Here is a 25642-nt window from a genome sequence, read left to right as displayed (position 1 = left end):
CCTGGCCTGCCGCCCTGCCGGAGTCTTCAGGTCCTCTTCCGCTGCACGGGCCTGGCCCTCCATCCCGCCCCCGGGTCCGCCTCCGCTCCACCACCCTCCTGGACAATTTAGGAGCGTCTGGAATCCGCTCCTTAAAGGGGGGGCTATGTAACGGTCACCAGCTGGAGTGCCCTTGAGAGCCACCAGAGGGCACTCCACATCAGACACTCACGTTCACTCTCAGACTACAATTCCCATACTCACTGACCGGACTCATTATCTCTGAACACTCATCACATTCACCTGTACCTCATTATCACTGATTGCATTCACCTGTGTCCCATCACCCTGTTAGTCTCAGTCTATTTATACCTTGTTCATTCATTCACTCACCGCGAAGTCTTGTTAAGTGTTACACTGCATTTCTGAGCGTTTCCCTGGTTTTCTGAGCGTTTCCCTGGTTTTCTTGTTTCTTGGTTTTTTGATATCTTGCCCTGTTCCCTGGATTACTCTCTTGCCTCTGGTCCCTGGATTACTCTCTTGCCTCTGGTCCCTGCCTGTTTTGTTTGTTTCTTTGTTTTGACTACCTGCCTGTGTATGACCCTAGCCTGTATGTTGGATTACGCCTCTGGATTGCCCCAGCCCATAAAGCTGCATTTGGATCTCCTACTTTGTGTCTCTGAGCAGTTCGTAACAAAGACATTATATGCTGCAACATATTTTTTGGAGAAAATAAATAATCTATCCTAGTATAGCTGCTGTGGACTCTAGAGAAAAAAGTATACTCCTGTTCTGCAGGGTGGCAGGCCCTCCAGATATCTACATAGTCAAAGTCTTCACAGAGAGCCCTAACAATTTTAGCCTGAGTTGATAATGATGATTTACCTGTTGGGAATTTATCTATAATGGGGCATAAATGACAGTTAAAATCTCCCCCAATAAACAGTGTCTTAACTCCCCATTCTGCTAATTTGGCAAACGCTGTAGTCAGAAAATCGCCTGGGTGGCCAGGGGGCCAATAAATGTTCAAAAAAGCAATTTCCTCCCCATATAATACCCCCTTCACAATTAAATAGCGTCCTCTTGTGCCCCACCTATCATTTAACACCCACATCCAATTTATCTTTAAGACTGCATTCTTTCACCTCCAGAACATCTCCAAACTCCGCCCCTCCCTATCCTTTTCCGATTCAGAGAAGCTGGTTCATGCCTTTGTCTCCTCCAGGCTTGATTACTGCAATGCACTCCTCATCGGGATCCCTGGCAGGAGCCTGCAGAGACTGCAATACATTCAGAACTGCGCTGCCAGGGTTCTGATGAGGGTGCGTAAATCTGAGCACATCACTCCAATCCTCCATAAACTTCACTGGCTTCCTGTTAGGTTCAGGATTGAGTATAAGATCTGTCTCCTGACCTATCAGTGTGTCTACGGCAGCGCACCAGTGTACCTCCAAGACCTCATCAATAGGCAAAACCCAACCCGACATCTCCGTTCCGCTGACAGCCACCAACTCCAGGTTCCCAAGTCCAAACTCCGCACTATGGGAGATAGGGCCTTCCAGGTGGCTGCGCCTCGACTTTGGAATACCCTCCCCAACCACCTAAGGGTGCCACAATCTATCGAGGTTTTTAAAAATAATTTAAAGACTCACCTATTTTGTATTGCATTTTCTTAATATAATTTTGTTTCTTGCTGTTTTGACTGCTTTTATGTTTAGTGTTTTTACCTGTTCACCTGTAGCACTTTGAGATGTGTTCTTCACGTGTAAAGTGCAATACAAATAAAATTTATTATTATTATTATTATTAGATCAATATATAGCCTAGTAAATGTCTGCACTTATCTTTCTTATTAGAGCTGAAGAATGACTAAAACTGGCTAGAAAATAAAATAAAAAACATTGATCAGTGATTTTTACTTTTCAAGTAATTACCTTTGTACTTTTACTAAAGTAATTTTGAAAATGAATAGGCCAATAGTTTATCATTTTACTGGAGTAATATTGTATTGGGTTATCTGTACTTTTACTCAAGTACTTGATTTGTGTACTTCATCCACCACTCCACCACTGCTAAAATAAAACGGTTTATTGTAGTAACCACTGTGTATGACTGTTCATTAGTAGTTACTTCTTAGTTATTTTTCTTGCACATTAATTAATAGATAATTAATAATAGTTCTTCAAGAGTTATGACATAATTCATTAGTTATTAACTAACTGAAACTTAACACAATCATACAATTCTATTACATACTAATTAGTTAACACATCTTCCTTAGTAGTTAACAGTAGTGACTTAAGTGTTAATAAATAATTATCTATTAGTTCCTCAATAATTCCTTATTAGTTATGCAGTAAGTAAGATACAGTATTCTAAAGTGTTACCGCCTTATTTAACTGCTCTGACAATAGTGGTATGAATCTCCGCCTATTTTACATTTATGCAGGGGTGAAGTTTTTGTGTGGAGTGACCTCACTGTCTGCTTCACACTAGGTAATATGGTTTGCCATACTTTTTATTGACAATATATCCCTCCAATATCATTTGGGACAGGTGTGTTTATAACGAGCTGTTGTTTGTCCGAATACTAGTTTATGTCAATTTTCCCTTATTAGCTGATAATTCTGATTATGTTCAAGATGGACACATTTCTAAATCTCTCCTCTGAGAAAACCTAGCGATCAGGTGTTTTCAATCTTATCTGAAATTAGCAGTGTTTGGGATAACACATTACAAGTAACATGCATAACGTAATCATATTACCTTTTTTGATGTTATGAGTAATGCGTTACAAGTAACGTGCATTTCGTAATCAGTTTTTTGTTACGAGTAATGTATTACAAGTAACATGCATTACGTAATCAGATTACTTTTTGATCTAACAAGTAATTTACAAGGAATGTGCATTATGTAATCAGATTACTTTTTCATGTTACGAGTAAAGTAACACATTACAAGTAATGTGCATTACGTAATCAGATTACTTTTTGATCTAACAAGTAAAGAAATGCATTACAAGTAACGTGCATTACATAATCATTACTTTTTGATGTTACGAGTAAAGAAATGTATTACAAGTAATGTGCATTATGTAAACAGATTACTTTATGATCTAACGAGTAAAGTGATGCATTACAAGCAACAAGCATTACGTAATCAGATTACTTTTTGATGTTACGAGTAAAGTAATGCATTAAAAGTAATGTGCATTACATATTCAGATTACTTTTTTGATGTAATGAGTAAAGCACGGCATTACAAGTCACATAAATTATGTAATCACATTACTTTTTTTACGTTAATGCAAATTACATTCTAATAACACAAATAGATGTGTTTATAGTAAGCGCAAAAGGAAAAACAACGACTTGCCACTTGGTGGCAATGTATTGGATGATGCACCAGCTGGTAACGCATTACTTTACTCGTAACATCAAAAAAGGTCATATGATTATGTTATGCATGTTACTTGTAATGCGTTACCCCAAACACTGCTAATTTCAGATAAGATTGAAAACACCTGATCGCTAGGTTTTCTCAGAGGAGAGATTTAGAAATGTGTCCATCTTAAACATAATCAGAATTATCAGCTAATAAGGGTAAATTGACATACTCTGATACACTGGAGGGAGCATCACCTTGACAGGCTGTAGATGATGGAATAACGTCCTCATGTTCTGATTCAACTTGTATGAAGTTCTATTGCCTTTGCAATATTTCACATTTATATTTTCACATGATTTTATATAATTTTATTGATTGGTTTGTTAAATACACAATTTTGCTGTGTTATTACTGTATTATGTTTAATACGGTATCTCTTCAGTTTAAACCATAAACACATGCTGTCCACTCAAGTGGACATCTGAAAATCTCTTTGAAAAATATTTGTAAAAACAACAACATTTCAACATCTTGTTTTTCATGCCGTAAGAACAATAAAAACACATAGGAAAAAAAGATCTGCTGGTTACAAATATTCTTACAAATATTTTCCTTTGTGTTCAGCAGAACAAAGACATTTATACAGGTTTGGAACAATTTGAGAGTGAGTGACATAATTTGAGAGTGAATTAATTTTTGGGTGAACTATCTACTATCTTGTTGCATCGCACCTCTACAAAGTAGGCTACGCTACTGTTTTTTTTTTGTTTGTTTTTTTCTGTAGACCTGCATAGATGCATGTTAATACTCCAAGCTTATTGTATGGAAATTATATTTGGGTTCCCTTTGTAACGAAACAGACACTCCAAACAAGAGGGTTGAGAAGAGTAAACAGTTTATTGATGATAAGTGAAAAGCAGCGATGGGAACTGCAGCGGATGAATGATAATGGAGGATAAGGAAGCGGAGATACTGACTGTCTTAGATGATGATGGATGAAGCCGTGGAAGATGAAGCACACACCAGTGTTGGGAGAGTGGTGAGTAGCCTATACACAGGCACGACGAGGGAGACAAAGAAGATGACGAATCTTTTTACGAACAAAATTAAAGTCATCCCTTATCCGCTTTATGCTACTGTTCGCGTTCGAGGGAGAAGCACCTGGCTGCAGCCTGCAGATTTGGGCGGGGGTGCACCTGGGGCGGGGCTGCACAATGCTTCTCATTGGTTAGTGGCAAGTGATGACGTCGATCGAGGCGGGGCCGCATCTGGGGCGGGGCTGCACGTCTCTTCCCGCCAACATCTCTTCTCATTGGTTAGTGGCGTGAAGTCATGACGTGATTCTAACATGTTTTCATTTCCGAAGTTCATCGCTGCAACCTTTTTATTTTATTAGCAAAATTTCACATACATAAACAAAAATTTCTTAATTCATCTCCTATGTTAAATTTGTTTTGCTCTGACTTTGATTTTTATATTTCTTCTATAAGACTGTTAAAAAACAAAAAGTCTGTGAAATATTTAAAATGCTATGATACACTCTTTAATACCCCTGATATTTTGTAATTTGTTAAAATTGAATGTGAGATATCCTTTTTCTGTTTTTATTTTATTTTATGTATTTATTTATTTTGTGTTACTTTCTGTATGTTACCTTTTCTGCAAAAAAAAAAAAAAAAAAAAAAAAAAAAAAAAGTTCATCGCTGCATGGTGAGTACATTATAGGCAAGCTACTCTTTTTTTGTTTTAATTTTATTTACATTTTATTTGACCATTTGTAATTCTGAAGTGGCGTTTAGTGTGATATTAACTGGTGTAAAAATGAGATCGTATAGTGCTAACTTTACTCATCATATCACACAAATAACTAGGACAGCGTAGGTGTGTGTGTGTGTGTATGTATGTGTGTGTGTGTGTGTGTGCGCGTTTGCGTGGAGTCTGTGGTTTTGGTGGGATTAGGATGTAGTGTTAAAACCATAGGTTAATACAGAGTTCCTTAAAAAGAAATACAGTGGCAAAACTGAACCAGGAGAAGAAATATAGGATTTAAGAGTTAATAGTAATATACAAAGATATATTGGAGGATATTTTTTTCTATGAATACATTGATAAAATATATTTTGATATTATTAATAAAAAATATAAGGTCATGAAAATCTTCAAGCTTTTAAAACTATTTCAGACTTTTAGGATAGGTTTATCAAGCCAAATTAAAGTTTGTGTTGACAAACATTTTTAACTAGTTTGTTGTTCATAAACAAAGTAAGTCTCTTAGGTACTATACAGACAAAGCCAATAACACTCAAGCATATCTTGTCTAACATTTTCCTATAATATGTTTAAAATATAACAAATAAATTCCTTGTATGACTCTGTACTATGGTAATGCCTTTAAAATGATTCCATATTGTTTGTTCTGTATTTTATAGGTGTTGTGAACTGGAGTGCATTTAGTTCCAGGTGCCCTACTTGCTGACTCTGTGCTTGCACTGCACTGAAGTATACAAGCACTGCCCACCTGGGTCTGTGGGTGATGGCCGAAGGGGAGTCCTGCGGGGACTTTATTCTGAGAAGGAGGTTGAGGGCTATTGCTTGGTTGACTGTTTTTCTTTTTTTCAGGCTGAGTAGATTGTGTGTGACTGTACGTATGTGTGTGAGTGTACGTACGTGTGTGAGTGTAAGTACGTACATACGTGTGTGAGTGTACGTACGTGTGTGAGTGTAAGTAAGTACATACGTGTGAGTGTACGTACGTGTGTGAGTGTACGTACGTGTGTGAGTGTTTGTGAGTGTACGTACGTGTGTGTGAGTGTACATACGTGTGTGAGTGTACGTACGTGTGTGAGTGTATGTACGTGTGTGAGTGTGTGTGAGTTTACGTACGTGTGTGAGTGTACGTACGTGTGTGAGTGTATATGCACATATACAGATAATCACGTACATCAACCGTACACACACACGCATACACACACACACACACACACACACACACACACACACACACACACACACGTGTACGTATGGACACACACACACACACACACACACACACACACACGCGTGTACACACAGGCATACGTATACACACAGACAGACGCGTACGTACACACACACACACACACACACGTACGTACGCACACTCATGCACGTACATACGTGTGTGTGTGTGTGTGTGTGTGTGTGTGTACTTGTGAGTGTAAGTACGTGTGTGTGAGTGTACGTACGTGTGAGTGAACGTACGTGTGTGTGTGTGTGTGTGTGTGTGTGAGTGTACGTGTGTGTGTGTGTGTGTGAGTGAGTGTATGTATGTGTGTGAGTTTACGTACGTGTGTGTGTGAGTGTACATGTGTGTGATTGTACATGTGTGTGAGTGAGTGTACGTGTGTGAGTGTACGCGCACGTGTGTGTGTGCATACGCGTCTGTGTGTACGTACGTGTGTGTGTGTGTGTGTGTACGGTTGATGTACGTGATTATCTGTATGTGTGCATATCTCTTTTACACAATTATTTTTGTTTTGAAATAAAAGTTATCACTGGTTTGAGTTTGTTTTTTTGAGTTGGCATGCATAATATGGGATACAGACAGAGATTGACAATGTACTGTATGTAGTTAGTTTAACTTAAAACTTTATTGGCATAAATGTTTTATGATAACCTAATTCACAAAAATAAACAAGAACTATTACAGAGGAATGATTAAAATAAGAAATATATAAGGTGTCATTAATGTTTACAGTAATTTTGTAATTTACACAGTGAAGTGCAACAGAATGTAAAAAACTTGTAAAATACTACACAGATATTGCACAATATATAGCCTATACTCTTTAATTCCTTAAGTTTACCTTAGATCAGACATAGTTAAAACTATGGATACTCAACTACTTTTTGCTGCTTTCATTATTACTTTAGAATTGTTTTAACACTTTATCATTTTATTAAAGTATTATTTCAAATTTGCGCAAGCGTTTTTAAGACGCGTGAAGTCACCACTTAACGCAAATGACACCTGTGCTGTCAGCGCGATATATTTTTTTATTGCAATATTAACAAACAAAACAAGTCGATACAAACAAGAAATATAAACAATCTTTCAAGACAAAAGAGAAATTATGGTTCAGTATACATTAAAAGAGGCAATATAAAATACATTTAAATCTATTCAACAATAGTCTTTAAAGAAAAATAAAAAAATAAAATAAAAGGAGAGGGCACAAAAAAAAGAACAAACATTAAGGGAGAATATTAAACATGGCACACATTCTAGATGTTTTCATTGCTTTCTTGTTAACAGAAGTTGAAATTGTATTTTAAATACATCTTCAATTCTTCTTTGAAAAAGCTAAAGTGGGGTTTACTTTTCACATATTTACATTTATGGATATAAAACTTTCCAATATATAAAAGGTTTATACAAAAACTTGCATTAATTAGATTCTTGTCTTTGACATAAAACCCAAAAAGAATGTGTCTATATGATAAAGAAAAATTACAAAAAACCTTTTGGACAATCAGAGCATCAGTATTATTCCAGAAAGACCGAGCAAAAGGACATTCCCAAAACAAATGATCAACAGTTTCAGAAGAGGCTTCACAAAAAGAGCAGGAAGTATCAATATCACTTCTAAATTTCTTTAAAAAGTATTTAACTGGATAAAATCGTCAGCGCGATATGGCGCATGAGTTTTCAACCACATTTCCTGTTTACCGTGGCGTCGACGTCATTACTGTGCCACTAACCAATGAGAACCAGGTGCAGCCCCGCCCCGATCTGCAGGCTACAGCCAGGTGTACTTGGTTCGAGGGGGTGGCGTACCATTATACTGTCCTACAATTCGGATTGTCCTTAGCTAACAAATATGATACAAGCAAAATTTTGTTTAAGAATTAATTGACATGACATAATTGTAATAATAAAAATATATATATTATGCCTTATTGCTTAGTAACAATTAACAATGTTGCAAAACATACCTAAAAATGCAATTTCTTTCACTTAAACTATATATATAATCAGGATAAAAAAAAAAAAAATTATTACATGAATTAAAGTTCATGAGAACAGCTTTAGATCAGCCATACTACTGGGGTCCTAAGCTGGGACTCATCTCTTCACCACAACGGCATTCAAACTGGGGAGCAACCTCCCCTTGAAAACCTTCCAGAAGTTACTGAAGCTTATGGCAGCAGCCTCCTTAGTAGTCCTTTTAGACCATTTGCACATGTGGCCACAACAACAATGGTTGAAGGCCCGCGTTGAGTGTGGCACGAGGGGCGCATCATTCTCAGGGTGTCCCATGGCTGTTTCAGAGCCCTGGCCCCCTGGAAATCATCCCCTCTATATCAGACGGGAGTGGAGCAGGGCTCGGTTTCCAGAAGGAAAGTGGTTGTGACAGGCAACTCCAAAATGGGTTGGGGCGCACTGTGCGACGTCAGGCCTTGCTTCTTTGAGATAATGGGAATGAGCATTGCGTTGCTCGTATAGTTTTATTTTTTTCCTCATCAAAGGGATAGTTCACCCAAAAAATTGTGTCATCATTTACTCACCCTCATATTCTTCCAAAACTGTGTAAATTTCTTTCTTCTGTTGAACACAAAAGTAGATATTTTGAAGAATTTTGGTAACCAGACAGGTGCCCAATGCCTTCTATAGTTTTTTTTTCTACTATGGAAGTCAGTGGCAACCGTCAACTGTCTGGTTACCAACGTTCTTGCAAACATTCTACCAAAATATCTTATTTTGTGTTCAAAAGAAGAAAGAAACTCATCCAGGTTTGGAATGAAATGTGGGTGAGTAAATGACAAAATTTTCATTATTTGGTGAACTATCCCTTTAAAATCAAAGATGCTCATCAATGATTGTATATCAAGAGCAGGGAGAGTTTGTTTGCAATTTGTTTTGTGATGTCACTGTAAAGAATCCCGCCCAAGAGTCAAAAGAGAAAATTCTGCCACTGATAACATCGGAAATAAACATTCCAGCGCCATATCACCTCTTATTTAACACAAATGAACGTCAAATGGATATGTTTCATTTGCATAAGGTGTATATCCATGCAGCGAGATGTTTAAAAAAAGTGGTGGGGACAATATCGACCCTGGCAAAAAGTGGTGGGGACACGTCCCTCGTCCCACCCGCAAATTGCGCCTATGCTGTGAGGATGAAAATACTTTTTTAAAGCTGTTTCAGACATCTGTCTCTGGGTCAGCGGCAGCATCACACAGATCTGAATGTTCTGGTCACAGTGTACTTTTACCAAATGATTAAAAGACACTGGAGTATCATTGTTTTTTTTAGAAATAAGACATGTGGGTGTTTGAATTGAGATTGGTAATCTTTTACCAATAAATCGCCCAGCTCTATGACACAGATATAAGGGGAAAAAAGAATTATTAGACCACAATAGTAATGTTTAATTTTATTCCCTTCACAGATTAAAAGATTTAAAATATAACGGGTATTATATATGATGATGAATTCCAAGAATTAGGTAAAGAAATAATAAGGCTAAAGTGCAAATTCAAAACAGAGCAACCCAAAAATCGAATATGGGTTTTCTATGGGATTCAAGAAACAGATGGGTGTCTCAGGAAGAGTGGGGTCTTCTTTTGCATTGCCATAATGGCAAAAATCACTGCAGCCCCTCCTGACAGGCCCAGCCAGAAGAAGAAACTGAAGGATGAAGGTTCTGGAATGGGCCGTGTCTTCATGGGTTTGGCCACACGTTCCCATTGGGTAAGAATAGCCTGACGGGCACCTCTCCAACACCCTGGTCCGCTTAGTCGAAACTGGTAGGGAGTACATGGGCCGAAGAAAGCCCTCAGTCCCACAGCAGGGTCCCTCAGGAGCAGCCAGGCAATGTTGGGACGGACACCCACTTCCTTTGCTATTGTGTCTAGGTAAGGGATATAGTCCACTTGAAGGGCAGCCAGCTTAGGACAGGGGTAACTGTAGAGAGATAGCAGAGAGTTCAAAACAAGCATAGATTAATTGTCAAACCAAAACCTATTTGGAATTACAATCAAGGTAAATACATAATTACCTCTTTAAATTTGCTTTTATGTCCTTCTCAATTATTTTATCCATTTTATCGGCTGGAGGAAGATGATTTAGTCCTTGAAGAACAGAAGGAGAATTCATACATGAAAAAGGACTCATCGTTGTGGGATATCAATCCCATCACAACTGTGTCATCAGCAAACTTCACAATATGATAGCCCAGATATTTAGCCGAGCAGTCATTTGTTAATAGTGTGTACAGCAGGGGGCTCAGGACACATCCCTGGGGGAAGCCGGTGTGAAGGATGATAGGTCAAGATGAAATGCCATGGACTTTAACAGTCTGTGGCCTGTTCGTTAAAAAAGTCCAGGATTTCAATCAAAGCAGCAGTAGTTTATTGACTAGAGTCTGCGGGACAATTGCAGAATGGGTGACCGATTAAACTTCATCCGATGCAGACCAGTTCTTCCTGTAAGGGAGTCCACATTAATGTCAAAGGTATCCTTTATGTGGGCCATAACTATCTATCTATCTATCGCCCACCTAAGGCTGATGCGAGGTTCTTTTCTGAACTTGCAGAATTATTGACTCTGCTAAGTTCTATTTGTCCAGACATGCTGCTAATAGGGGACCTGAATATTCATGTCGACAATCCAAACTGTTCCTCTGCAGCTGCCTTCCTGCATGTGTTAGAGTGTTTTAACTTCATTCATAAATCTGGACATACATTGGACCTGTTATGTTCTGTGGGTATTGGTATAGATCAGCTTTCAAAGGATGAAGTTAATTTTAATGATCATAAATTACTGACAAGTGAATTTACCATCTCTGCCTCCCTGCAGTCTTCTAAACAGCGTGTCATATCCTTTAGAAATATTAGGAATATTGACCCTGAAAGGATTTCTAACCTTGTTGCGGAGCTTCCTGTGCTTGGCTCTATTGATTGTTACAACTCTGCACTTTCCTCAATTCTTAATGTTGTTGCACCAGTGAAAGAACGAGTTGTATCTTTTTCCAAGTCGTCTCCCTGGTACACAAGTGCAAGATTGAGCGGTTGTATAAAAAATCAGGCCTCACCGTTCACAAATTAATGTTTGAACAACACCAGCTGCAGTATCATCTTGCTTTGAAGACTAGCAGAGAGGCATATTACTCTCATGTTATCAATAAAGGTGCTGCTAATCCTACGACGTTATTTAAGACAATTGATAGCCTTCTCAAATCTCAAAAGAAAACTGTCTGTCCTTCTGATGAGATGTGTAATAATTTTAACAAATATTTTACAGAGAAAGTTCAGAGTATTTATAGCTCCATCTCCTTTGACTCTCCTTTGCTGACTAGTGAGTCTTACTCAAAAAACTCACCTTCTACTGCCCTTTCGAACTTTACTACTGTCAATGTAGACAATGTTTTTAAATTGATCATGACTATGAGTTCATCCACGTGCTTTCTTAACCCCTTGCCTACTGAGGTTCTAAAAAAGTGTTTATCACATGTCTGCCCTTCCATCACTGTAATTATTAACAACTCCCTAGCCACTGGCCAGGTTCCTCCGGCCCTTAAGGTGACACACCTGTTCTAAAAAAAAACTGGCTGTGATGTTCAAAATTGAGCTAACTACAGGCCTATTGCGAACCTGCCCTTTGTGGCAAAGGTTCTCGAACGAGTTGTTGTTGGTCAGTTACAGCAATATCTGTCCAATAACAACTTATTGGAACCGTTTCAGTCTGGTTTCAGATCTGGACACAGCACTGAGACTGCACTTGTAAGGGTCACCAACGACCTACTTGTTTCCGCTGACACTGGTGCTTGCAGTATTCTAGTCCTGCTAGACATTAGCGCAGCTTTTGACACTATGGGCCCTATTTTAACGATCTGAAACGCAAGTGTCAAAGCGCAAAGCGCAAGTAACTTTGTGGGTGGGTCTTGGCGCTGTTGCTATTTTCCCGGCGGGATAAATGACTCTTGCGCCAGGCGCAAATCTAAAATGGGTTGGTCTGAAGTAGCTTCATTATTCATAGGTGTGGTTTGGGCGTAACGTGAAATAAACCAATCAGAGCGTCATCTCACATTCCCTTTAAGAGCAGACGCACTTTTTCTAAAGCGGATTCCTATTATAACGACGGTTTTGCCAGGCGCGCGCCAGGAGCGGTTCACAGCCAAGGAGAGCAACGCTCTCGTCAGGGACGTTGGGGATGGAGAAACCCACCCAAATTAACTTCGGTTAAAAAGGTGTATGATAATTTGGGTAAATGTGTAAGCTAGATGTATGCTTTTAGAATAAATTGTCTATCTATCTATCTATCTATCTATCTATCTATCTATCTATCTATCTATCTATCTATCTATCTATCTATCTATCTATCTATCTATCTATCTATCTATCTATCTATCTATCTATCTATCTATCTATCTATCTATCTATCGTAATAATGTATGATTTGCAAAAAATGAAAACTGCTGCTTCTGTGTAGATGAGAGAATCAAAGTGTATGCGCGTTGTGCACACGCTACATTGATTATGGCCAAGCATGCGCCCTTAAAATAGCATATGAATAACATGCGCAACGCGCCACTGACTTTAAACAATTTTTTCCTGGTTAGTGGTGCAGTTGTTTTCTAAACCTGCAAAATAGCATGAAGGAACGTTTGCGCCTCCTTTTTTGCGCTGAACCGCCCAGGGAGCGCAAGTTCATTCCCTAGTTTAGCGACGTGCTTCTGTGGAGGGAAAAGCGCGCTTTGCGTGGGTGCAAAATAGGAATGATACATGCGTCGGTGTACAAAGTCAATTGCGCTGGGTGCAAGATAGGGCCCTATATGTCATATCATCCTTCTTAACAGGTTGCGTGTGTTGTTAGGCATCTCTGGTGTTGTGTTCAAATGGTTTGAGTCCTATTTAGCAGATCGTTTTCAGTATGTTTGCATGGGGAAACATAAATCTGAGGCCACATTAGTTCAGCAGGGTGTCCCGCAGGGGTCAGTGCAAGGGCCGACTTTGTTCTGCATTTATATGCTCCCACTTGGTGACATTATCAGAAAATACGGTCTGGGGTTTCATTGTTACATTGATGACACGCAGATCTATGTTAACACACTCCCGGATCCTAATCTTGCAATCACAGCTCTGAGCGCATGTATGGAAGAAATTAAGTAATGGATGCATGCCAATTATCTTAAACTTAATGAATCAAAAACAGAATTTCTACTTGTTGGTATGCCGACAGCCTTGCACAAGTTTAACTGTCAAAATCTGATCACTGATTCTGATTTACTGGCCCCAGCATCACAGGTGCGAAATTTAGGTGTTATTTTTGATTCACATTTGTCTTTTGATGCCCATATCAAATTGGTTTCAAAATCAGCTTTTTTTCATCTAAAAAATATTGCCATAGTTCGGCCTTTTATATCCCTGCCAGATTCGGAAAAGCTTATCCACGCATTTATCACGTCGAGACTGGATTACTGTAATGCACTATACTCTGGTCTCCCTGATAAACATATTAAGAAATTACAGTATACCCAAAACTCGGCTGCACGTGTATTAACACACACAACTGTTCAGCAGCATATTTCCCCTGTTCTTTATGAACTCCATTGGCTTCCAGTAACGGCACGTATCAATTTTAAAATCTTGATTTTATCATATAAAGCCATTCATGGGATAGCACCGGAATACCTTTGTGATCTAGTTGTTCCTTACATTCCAAATCGTTCTCTCTGCTCGTCTGACTCTTCTACTCTACAGCAGCCCACATTCAAATTAAAGTCGATGGGTGGTCGCTCCTTTACGGTTACCGCCCCACGGTTGTGGAATAAACTTCCATTTGCGATTAAAAATTCCCCAACTCTGGACTGCTTTAAGAGGTCTCTAAAGACCCATCTTTTTAAAAATGCTTACTGTCTTTGAAGTGTATCTTATTTATATTTTTTTGTCAGATTTTTCTGTTTTTAATTATTGTTTAATTATCTTATGTTTACTATACTGTGTAGCGCTTTGGGTTGGAGAAAAGCGCATTACAAATAAAATGCATCATCATCATCATCATCATCATCATCATCATAACCAGCCGTTCAAAGTATTTCATGATTATAGGAGTGAGCCACTGGGCGGTAGTCATTCATGCACATCATGGCTGAGCTTTTGGGCACGGGGATGATAGTAGATGTCTTGAGACACACTGGCACCACAGCCTGGGAAAGTGAGGTGAAACATCTTTCTTGCTGTAGTCGGTGATGCTCTTGATACCAGTGGTGGACAGTAACAAAGTAAATGTAATTAGTTACTGTACTTAAAGGGGTCATATAATGGTACATGCACTTTTACAAGTTGATTGTACTGAAATGTGTGTTGGCAGTGCCTGTACACAACCATCATAAAATGATAAAAATCCATCCAGTGTTTTTTTTTTTTAATCTTATGTTTTCCCGTCTCAAATCAAGCCATTACCATGATTGTTGATTGACAGCAGCATTTCAACACAGACCCGCCCTCGCTCATGAGCGAGCTATCAATCATAGTCCGCGCGGACCGGCGCGGTCATTGTTGATACGCTGGAGCACTGTCTATGAGCAGAATGGCGTCTAAGCGATTGTGGTGTTCTGTTCTTGGGTGTAATAACGAACACAGCAGTCATTTTGATGTTCCTAAATCCGAACCGCTGAAGACGCAGTGGCTGAGTTTGTTTTCGAAGGGAATATTCCCCACAATCAACGTCAATGCTTTCATGTTTGCGCGAATCATTTCACACACCAGACTGCTTTACAAACGAGGTCAGTTTTGCTGGTTTTGCTAAGAAGCTGCTCCTGAAAAAAGGATCGGTACCAACTATTAGTGTTCCTGCTGCACCTCCAGAAGAAGAAGTGAGTGTAACGTTTTATTAACCTTTATATTAATCTTTATATTAATCTTTGCAAATCGCTAGCACGCTTCACGATGAATGCAGCTGTTTACACTCAGGGTACATTACGGCATGTTTTCTATGTATGACGTTCTCAATATAATTCATAATCCCACGTTCATAATGAACAACGCATTATGGTTATTGTGTTATTATTAAAGTCCAACTGAAATCAAAATTTACCCTATTTACTTTGTTAGCGCATATCACTAGTCTTGTGGTGAAGAAAAAAATAGTTTGCCGTCGTAATCTTTAATCAAAGTCTGAAAAGTTACTTCCGGTCTGGAATGGCTGATGATGTAGGTTTGATGGCTTGGGTTGGGAAACGCTTAACCACTCCCCTCAAACCGTTAGTCTGCTATGAGTAAGAGATGGAGAGGAGGAGCGCTAGAGTAAAACCCTGCCCTCTGTTCAATATTCCTTTTCACTGGGAAATACGTCACAACACTGGAGAAAAGTCGTTTGCAACTTCCGGTTCACGCGGACTTTAAAAACGGTGTACGGACAGAACAGAGGGGCGGGGTGAGCAAAGCTCATTATCATTTAAAGACACATGCACTTAAACGGCGTGCTGAAAACAGAGCTGTTTTTGACCAGGTAAAATGAGTGTTTTCTTACAATACTAATGAGAATTTTTAATTAAAGTATATTACAAACTTTTAATTTAGACCCTAAAGAATCATATTAGCTTGTACAAAAATGGCATTATTTGACCCCTTTAAGTAGCTTTTTGCATATCTGTTTTCCTGAAGTATTTCAATTTGGGGAGACTTTTACTTTAACTCCACTACATTTCAAAGTCAAAAATCTTCCTTTTTACTCTACTACATTTTCAAAATCAGTCGTTCCTTTTTATTTATGAGTGGATAAAAACGTAACTGGTCAAACGAGCCACCAATCACAGTACAGCACGCGTTTTGTTTTGAACTTGTTTTGTTTGCCCCTGTTAGCACCTTGGCGGTATCTACTTAGCGTGAACATAAGGTTCAATGTGACATCACATCAGTGCAACAGCATAACATTTTGAGTGCCAATGTCTTAATAAATGATGGAAGAAACTGCTGACTCTACTTTTCCACAAAATGACAAAAAAATATATATATATATATTTTTTTGAAGTAGTTGAAAAGAAGAACGAGTCCTTCATTTTTGAAGTGCCTTCCCTGCCTGCCTCTGCCCTGTACAATTTCTTCTTACAATAATTCTCCTTCTAATCTAAGGAAACACGTAGAGGTAAGCCATTTTCATTTCACTAATTTTTTCATAGTTCATAGTATTTGTATTTGATTTTTTTTTTTTAAAGCTGAGTGCTCTGTTAATATCGTGAGATGGCAATCAATCGATGTTAACATTTTATGTTGGAATATAAATTCTATTTTGACTTGTTTTACATGCAGCGTATTCAATTCACATTTACTTGTATTAGCGTTTTTCACAATACAGTTTCAAAGCAGCTTTACAGAACAAAGTATGTGTCTACATTACAATTTAGAGGGATCTGTTATCAGAGACTGTGTCCAACTGCTACTGGTTCTAAGATCATATCATGCTGTTATTAGCTAACATCATGTATTAATTTAAAGAAGAAAACAATGAGCTAATTAAAGTAATTATTACAAGTTGGGAACATAATGATTACATTATAAGAAAATTTTGCATTGGTGCATGTATGATGCTAAAACAGTTGACTGGTGGAATGGAGTGCACCTTATTAACAGAGATTGTTATTTTCAAAAGTTCAGCTTCCAAAGACTGTGATCTAACTCCCCCTATGCTGAAAATAATGTCATTTAAATGAATAGATTGGTGTGCCAAAAGTGACATTAGAGTCTTCACGTAGACTGAGTTAAGCAAAAGTCTTGTGACAAAAATGATAATAGGACATTATAGCCATAAAAAAATCATAGTACTTGGATACTTGAGTACATTTGAAGGCAAATACTTGTGTACTTTTACTCAAGTGAATGTTTAAAGGCAGCACTTCTACTTTTACTTGAGTAATATTTTACCTTGGGTATCTCTACTTTAACTCAAGTACATGGTATGTGTACTTCGTCCACCTCTGCTTGATGCCCTTTCACATGCTAAAACATATTTATATAATCATATATAAACTCTGTTGAGGGTAATGCATTACAAGATACACGAGTTTTACTTGTAACTTGTTACTTTTTTTCAAGTAACTAGTAAAGTATCGCATTCATTTTGAATTTACAACAAAATATCTGAGTTATGCAAGTTACATTGTTTCCTCATTTATTGAATAATAATAATAATTCGTTACATTTATATAGCGCTTTTCTAGGTACTCAAAGTGCTTTACATGAAAGGGGGAATCTCCTCAACCACCACCAATGTGCAGCATCCACCTGGATGATGCAACAGCAGCCATTAGTGACACCTCTCCTGTCCCCATGTTGAGAGAAATCAGGACTAATTAGTAACTAAGTAATGCAATTGGTTACTTTTTAAAGGGAGTAAAGCAATACTGTAATGCATTACTTTTAAAGAGAAACTTTCCCCCAACACTGTATATAAATATGATTAATGATTATGAATTTAATATTTGCTTCTCCTATAACTGTCAAAATAATTTTTCATGACTTGTCATGTTTGCTCAGTACCTGCGATGACCCTGGTGGCCCAGCGAGCCTGCAGTTCTACAGCTGGCATGATCGGCCCTTTGGTCTGCAGCAGGCCCAGGATGGCCAGTGTTGGACGCTCTAGAGATGGAGGAAAGACTCTTCTGTAGAGTTTCAGATCTCCATCAGCACCAGAGTTTAAGGAGGCGGGGAGGAAGGGAAATTTAAAATCATAGCCTGTGCATAAGATCACTGCATCAATCTTCTCTTCAACAGTCCCATCATCAAAGACAAGCGTCGAGCCTTGGAACTTCTGCACATTTGGTTTCATCACCAGGTCTCCTACCAGAATGCGACCTGGGAGGTCATCGTTGATAATAGTACGCTTGTCAAGGATTCTAGAATCACAAAATATAGGCAAAGGTCACGGTGAATGATGATGTAATTTTTAAACAAACTGTCAGGGCTTTACTTCATTCATCAACGATAACAAAATGTTGTCCCTTCACCTGTGCTCAGGCTGTAGTCCATACAGCTTGTGGTCGAATCTCTGATTGAGGCTTCTCTCGCCAATCCAGTTGAGCAGAGATCTAGGCAGGAGGCAGTAAATCAGATCTCGAACTCGTCTAAGCATCGTCATGTCTATAGGAAGCCCTTTACTGACCATGCGACCTATGACCCACGCCCCTTTACGGGTACTCAGGAACGTCTAAGTGAGGAATAGGGAGACCGAAGTAGGGTGAGAAAGGAAAACTGAATTAGTGGATAGATCAGAGTGCATTTGAACTTATCGAAATAACAGATTATTAACTACAACCAAGAGAGTAATACATATTTAGAATTGTGAGGGTTAAATGTAATGACCATATAGCCCTTTTCACAGAGTTTAAAGATTGATTAAGCAGGGGTGGAGATCTAGAAAGTTTAAGGTTCATTACTTCCAAATACACTACCATTCAAAAGATTTTTAAAAGAAGCTCACCATGGTGATACATTTGTTTCAGGATTCTTTGATGAATAGAAAGTATAACAGCATTTATTTAAAATAGATTTTTTTTTGTAACAACATAAAAGTCTTTATTGTCACTTTTGATAATTTTTTTCATTTCTTCCAAAACTCCTCCAAACTTTTGGACAGTAGTGTACAATATTTAATGTGTATTTATATAACTGTACTTTGTTATATTGCATCTCCAGAATTATTACATTTAATAAACAATATAAACTTTTAAAGCCAAAAAGTTTATTTTATGAGGTATATCTCTTCTACTACAAGAATGAATGTGATTTTTTTTGTTGGTACTTATTAGCTGATAGCTATCATATGTTCTCAGTGTTTGTCCCTGAACATTTGTTATAGGCTACTTTATGTTTCCTGTTCTGTCTGCCATCTTTGTGGTCCTTTTGTAGTTTTTCATGTTGTTTTCCACTTGATTGTGTCCTCCAGGTGTGTCTTATCTCATTATCTTGCTAAGCTTTTTAGCTCCTGTGTACATATAGGTGTTCATGCCATGTCGTAGTTCCCTTAATTAAACATTTCAACTTGTGAAAAGCATTCAAGTCCTCATAGAGCTCATAATTACTTGTAAGCTGGGGATTTTCTGAGAGCTCTTCTTGTACAATGTGACCTCTGTACCACCTGATTGCTGCAGATTCATTTAGGCATTAACAGTGTTACCATAAAAATGCATAATTCCTAGTCTGAGGATTTGAACAGCTCTGAGTAGTGTCACATTTTGTAATCTCAAAATTACGGCATGGCCTGAACACACCAAATAGCTCTTGTGTTTCTCTTGGTGCTTTGTCAGTTGTTGATTGTAATGGTTTCCTGTTTGTTCGTGTTCATTCCTTTGTTTCACTGTGTTCCAAGTTATATATATATATATAAAAAAAAAATCTTTTAATAAAACCCCCTCAAGTTAGATTCTGGCCTCTGCCTGCCTTCTCTTGCTCCCACACATTAAAATAGATAATTGGCTGAATGAATTAGTCAGTAGACCTAGTCTTATTTTAATATTAATATACTGTATGTTACAGGTTTTTTTTTTTTTTCAATCGCTAGAAGGTATTTCTCAATACTTAGGTCACTTTTTCAAAACTCTACACACAGCAGTCATAACCAACTTTCAACTATACAGCAGTTAATTTCACACTCAAAACGCTCTACAACTACCAAAACACTTCATACATGTTACGAAATATCAGTTGTGTTGGTTCTTAGTTTCATTTTCACAGACTTTTAGTTTGTATTCATCAGTCACATGTGTCCCTTTGTTTGAGTTTCCCACCACTGATCAGTTTCAATGGACACTAATCTTCATCACAGCTGTTCGTCATTTAGTTAATCACCATGTGTATTTAAGTTACTCACCTTCACTCTGTGTTTGTCCTGTCTCGTTTGAGTTAGCGAATGTGTTGCTACAACTTTCTGTTTTTTTGCCTGTTGGATTATTATTAAACCCTGCATTTGAACTTGATCTTGATCTTCATCTGTCTGTCTGCAACCTTAATAAGAACACGTCTTAAATCAACTCATTCTTACATAACACTATCAGGGGTTATCACCCAACAAACTCACTTTTTCACTCATAAAACAATGACATAAAAACACTAACATTATGCAATGTTTGCTTTTGCAAAGCTTCTTTAAAAAATTTTTTTTCCCCCTTTTGCTGTCAGAACATTGCAATAATATTATTTAATGTCAGTTAGGTCATAAAAAGAACACATATACTCAGTCACTAATTTGTCTATTGCTTGGATGCGCCTCCTCCACATATATATGCTGATTTTGACCCTTCTGAGAATCTAAAACTAGAGAAATTATGGTTTCACTTTATTTTGATGGTCCCTTTAACACATTCTGTTGACTATAAGTAACGTTGCACCTACATGTCTACTAACTCTCATTAGAGTGTTAGCCGAGTATTAATAGACTGGTAGGGTTAGGGTTAGAATAAGTTGACATGTAGTTGCAAAGTTACTTATAGTTAGTAGAATGTCTTTTGGAGGATCATCACAATAAAGAGTTAGCAGATATTAAGCAGACAGTCTACTAATACTCTAATAAGAGTCAGTTGACATGTAGGTGCAAAGTTACTTATAGTCAAAAGATGCTCAAAAGGGACCATCAAAATAAAGTGTTACCGAAATTATCTGTAAAAAATATATTAGACACCTTCTCACACACTCGGCTAAGCTCCACGGCAATGTCTCCACCAGAATTCCCAATCCCAACGATCACAACTCTCTTCCCAAAGTAAGGATCAGGGTCCTTATATTCCCAACTGTGAATTACTGTCCCAGGGAATGTATCAATACCTGTAGTAGACAAAATGACAATAAATGTTATACTGTTACAATTTATTTAGATGGTCCACTTTAGACATACTAACTATAAGTAACTTTGCAACTACATGTCAACTAACTCTCGTTAGTAGACTGTTAGATTAGAGTTAGGTGTTAGGATTCGGGTTAGTAAGTTGACATGTAGTTGCAAAGTTACTTATAGTTAGTAGAATGTCTGTTGGGGGACCATCAAAATATTAGCAGATAAGTACCTAACATAAGTATCAGCAGATATTAAGAAGACAGTGTACTCTAATGACTGGTAGGCTAGTTGACATGTTGCAAAGTTACTTATACAGTAGTTAGTTAGTAGAATGTCTAAAGTTGACCATTGAAATAAAGTGTTACCCAATATACTGATGCTTCTATATACATATTAGAGCCATACCAGGAATTAGTATTACACATAGTTCTGAATGCTGCATAGTAAAGCCAATTTAACAATCTGTTATCTTATGGTCAGATCACCTGGGAAGTGTGTGAGGGGTTTGATGGGTTGTGTGTAGTGTCCTGCACACACAAGCACCCCGTCAAACACATGTTTCTCCTCTTGTCCATCTTTGTCTGCGGTCACTACCTCCCACTGACCTGAGTCAGAAAAATCAGGCCTCTGCCTCACACTGCGAACTGTGGTCTGAAATACACCAAACCACGTAGAGCTTAAACGCTACATTTCATCTTTATAAAAGGAATAATTCTTATAAACAAACTCATACACACACTTGTAATAATGTGAGAAGTAAGATGTGTTCCTAGAATGTTGTTGTCAAACAAACACTCCTATATGTCTTATATGACCAATATGGATGGAAAAATATATTTCTTGGATAAATCTCAGTGGATGTGATGTCATTGTGTTAAATACCTGGAAGTGAATGTGCTTGAGCAGATTGAAGTGCTCAGCATAGAGTTTGAAGTACTGCATGATCAGAGAGTTGTGCATGTAGTTTGGGTAATGATCCGGCACAGGGAAATCACTAAAGCACATCATCTCTTTCGAGGTGTTCACTGTGAGAGAACGATAAATGCTGCAACGTTCTGCCTCAGGTTTTTCCTGTGAATGAACAGAGGGACACGCTCAATGACTTTAACAGATTGATTAGAACAGATTTTTTTTTATAAAAAACAAACAAAAACAAAACACTAGCAGCTTTGAAATTTTTGATTAAAGGTGAAGTGTGTAATATAGTTTAACGTAAAAATACTGCCTCCTATCCCATCTTATCCCATAACTTTATTTTTGCCCCCAAAAGTGTAAACAAAACTGACTCATCCAATATTGTGAGTTTGGGGCAGGGCTATCTGTTTGTTGACCAATGGCAGTGTTTCGGAAATCTGTCAAAAACATACTATTAATAATAATAATAATAATAATAATAATAATAATAATAATAATAATAATAATAATAATAATAATAATAATATTAAATTAATAAAATGCAAGTCAAACAGGTCGGAGCATAACAATATTTAGAAAAACATCAACAAATCTAAAACTTCAACAAAAATGACAATGAAAATGAATTAAAATGGTGCAACAATAACAATAAATATATATTCATTTTTGAATAGGCACTTCTGTTCCAAAGTTTGGGTTAAGTCAGACTTTTACATGACTATTACTTTTCTTCATCAAGGATGCATTAAATTGATTAAAGTGACAGTAAAGTCAATTATAATGTCACAAAAATTATACTTCAAATCAATTATTTTGAACTTTCTATTCATCAAAGAATCCTGAAACAATGCATCACAGTTCCGACAAAAATATTAAGCAGTACAAAGGAATACAATTTTAAAATATATTCAAATAGAACAATAGTAAAAAAAAAAATATATCATAATATTACTATTTTTACTGTATTTTTGATCAAATAAATGCAGCCTTGGTGAGCATGAGAGACTTTACTGAATGACCCCAAACTTTTGAATGGTAGTGTACTAAACAATATTGTTTTAATTATTAAGGCATGAGCTAATGGCAGTGGCACCTGATCTTGTATTATTTAGATTATAGTGTGCTGAAAATCATTAAAGTCAATTATCATTACATCAAGTCATTGTTTTTCCGTGTGGTACCGCAGATGGCACAGAAAGGACACACTTCACCTTTATTGTTAAGCTATTTAAATTTCAGACATTAAATGTTTAAAATAGAGTTTAATTTCAACCTTAAACCTCCAGAGTCCTCCAATGTCATCACTGCTCTCAAAACACACTGGCTCCAGCCCTTCATCCAGACAGCATTTGATGGAGGTCAGCCCAGAGCTGCCTGCTCCAATCACAGCAACACGCTTAGCCATGCTGTCAGTCTGCATGGAAACATGAAAAAGAAGAAGAAAAAAAAAAGCACATGGTCATTTATTAAAAAGGACACGCGATTACACTACAGTGTCTATACGTCATTTGTGATATGCATATTTAATAAGGTATTCCAGAAATTATTACAAATGTTTGGCATGGATGTGCTGCATTCAATGGTTAATCATTAAGAAAAATATCACATGCCAGCAGATGCTGATACAAAGACAGACACCAGTCTAAACATTAGCTGTAAGCTTGACAATTATCACACAAAATAAATCTTACCTTTTAACTGAAGATGGTCTCAAGCCCTTAGAGTAAAAAAAATGCCACAACAGTGTTTTTCTGTTCCTGATAGTTAGAGCAGCTTTGCCTGCAACCGTCTCATTGAAATCAGCCTGTTATGTAACCAAATGAGCGTATCTCAAGTCTCAAATAGGAGGGTGGTCTCAGCTGGCACTAGTTTAAGGTGGATCAAACTGGAATGAATAATTAAGGGAAAAAAAACCTCAACAACAACGTAGGCTATGTGTTGAGGACTATCGGGAATGTTCAGTCATTCACTCATTTCTCGTTATCACAGACGTGCAAGTCCTTATCTTTTGGGTGTTGTCATAAATCTTATCATAAAACAAAAGATGAGTTCAATGGTTTTCACTTTTCACAATAGTCTAAAGCTTAATAAAACTAATGTAAGGCTGAAAGCTTACGCAGCTATTTTGAACCAATAATCGGAACAAAAGGCAGTTGAAGGATGACGTGTATAATTCAAATATTTATCTGACTCCAATATAATTAATCTGACTCCATTAAAGTTGTTGTTATTCTTTAACCTCTTATTCTTTAAAGGTAAAGGTCTTTCTTAGAACTGATAGGAAAAAATAGGATTTGACCTGAACGTTTAGATAACGAAAGTTATAATCACTTTAGCTTTCAACATCATCAGTGATAAAAGATTCTCAAAGCCTTTAAAGCAGCCAAAGTTATTTAAGTTACATGTTTAAATATACAGACAGTAGAATGGAACAACATACTGTATAGAAAACTTAGTTGTAACAAATAATGCACTGTTGTGCAAACAAGGCCGTAAAAGCCTTTCTTGTAGTATGAGGTTACGCACCGGTGTGTGGGAGTGGCAGGGTTAAAGCCTTTCTCCTAGATCAGCAGTTACCTTTCCTTCTTATACCCTGAGCAAAGCATTGTTAAACATGAGTGGAATACCAACACCGAAACCCAACCGACAGGAAAGCAAAAGATGAGGCAAATGGGTGGAGATCAAGAGGGGGAGAAGTACATTAACATATTTTCCTCAATGCATGTTTAACCAATAGTACCTAGATTGTACATTAGGATCCTTTAATATCTCTATTAATTTCACCACCATTCATTTCAGTTTATAGGCTGTCAGATGAGACCAAGCATGACATAGTTACATATTAGAACACACTAGTAAATAAACAGTATTATGTAGTTGAAAGCATATGCAAAAAATCTAGCATTTGCACAGTGTTCAGCTCTCAAAAGAGTTGGATGCACTTATGGTGATGCATTTACAGTAAGAGGCTCTGTTATTGCTTGATTCTCTCTAGAGAGATAAGAATCTAGAGTTTGCACGAAGCGCATTTGGCTCTTGAGGTAGCTGAATGCATTCACTGTGATCTATTTGCTGTGGGAAGCTCCACCCATGCTTCACTCTCTCGAGGGATGAGAGTCGAGCATCTGCACCTCTCGGTTCAGGTCCCCAAATCCCTCTAGGGCCATTAAAATGCAGAAGAAGCTCCCCTGTGGTATACTGCTCCCTAAGGGCCTTGTCAAATACTTGTGACATAGCTGAGGCATATTTTCCCCTTAGAGCTCTGCTTTTGGGACCATATAGGGCTGAGGCCTGTTCTGCATGGGAGGGAGGAAGGTGTAACAGCCGTGACTTCCCTCGCTGTAGAGCATAGAAGCTTGAGGATCTTTCCTAGTATCGGGAGTATTGGCTTAGGGAGAAGCGCCACTATGAGTCACATGGGATGTGCCCATGGGGTTGACAAGCTTCTGAATCAGGCTGGGTAATACATATGAGTCAATTTATGTTATACCCACTATGTTTGTGCATATTCACAGCCTAGTGAGGCAGGCATTCCCTCAGCATGGAGTA

At 37.7% G+C, this 25642-nt stretch overlaps 1 protein-coding gene across 1 annotated transcript; it reads right to left on the bottom strand.

The window, feature by feature from the left end:
- Nucleotides 1–9771: 9771 nt before the first annotated feature.
- On the bottom strand, nt 9772–23906 carry LOC308698003 (flavin-containing monooxygenase 5). Its single transcript, XM_081377767.1, has 9 exons — nt 23785–23906; nt 23367–23507; nt 22061–22249; nt 21664–21829; nt 21026–21168; nt 18357–18556; nt 17890–18245; nt 10410–10482; nt 9772–10315 (listed from the first exon to the last, which is right to left on the bottom strand). Exons 2-9 carry the CDS (start codon nt 23496–23498, stop codon nt 9934–9936), a joined length of 1641 nt encoding a protein of 546 aa, XP_081233893.1. The 5' UTR covers nt 23499–23507; nt 23785–23906; the 3' UTR covers nt 9772–9933.
- Between the last annotated feature and the right edge of the window lie 1736 nt (nt 23907–25642).

This window comes from Scardinius erythrophthalmus, assembly GCF_964197995.2.
Source record: "Scardinius erythrophthalmus genome assembly, chromosome: 11".
NCBI lineage: Eukaryota > Metazoa > Chordata > Actinopteri > Cypriniformes > Leuciscidae > Scardinius > Scardinius erythrophthalmus.
Note: the sequence above shows the minus strand (reverse complement) of the source record. Positions and strands in the feature narration are given on the sequence as shown.

Bases quoted from the DNA above. Each gene is read 5' to 3' on its own strand.
- LOC308698003 (XM_081377767.1), bottom strand. From the start codon at position 23,498: ATGGCTAAGCGTGTTGCTGTGATTGGAGCAGGCAGCTCTGGGCTGACC. The intron at 21,830-22,060 runs GTATTTAACACA...GGTGTATTTCAG, and splicing joins TCAAGCACATTCACTTCCAG to ACCACAGTTCGCAGTGTGAG. The intron at 10,316-10,409 runs GTAATTATGTAT...ATCTCTCTACAG, and splicing joins ATAAAAGCAAATTTAAAGAG to TTACCCCTGTCCTAAGCTGG.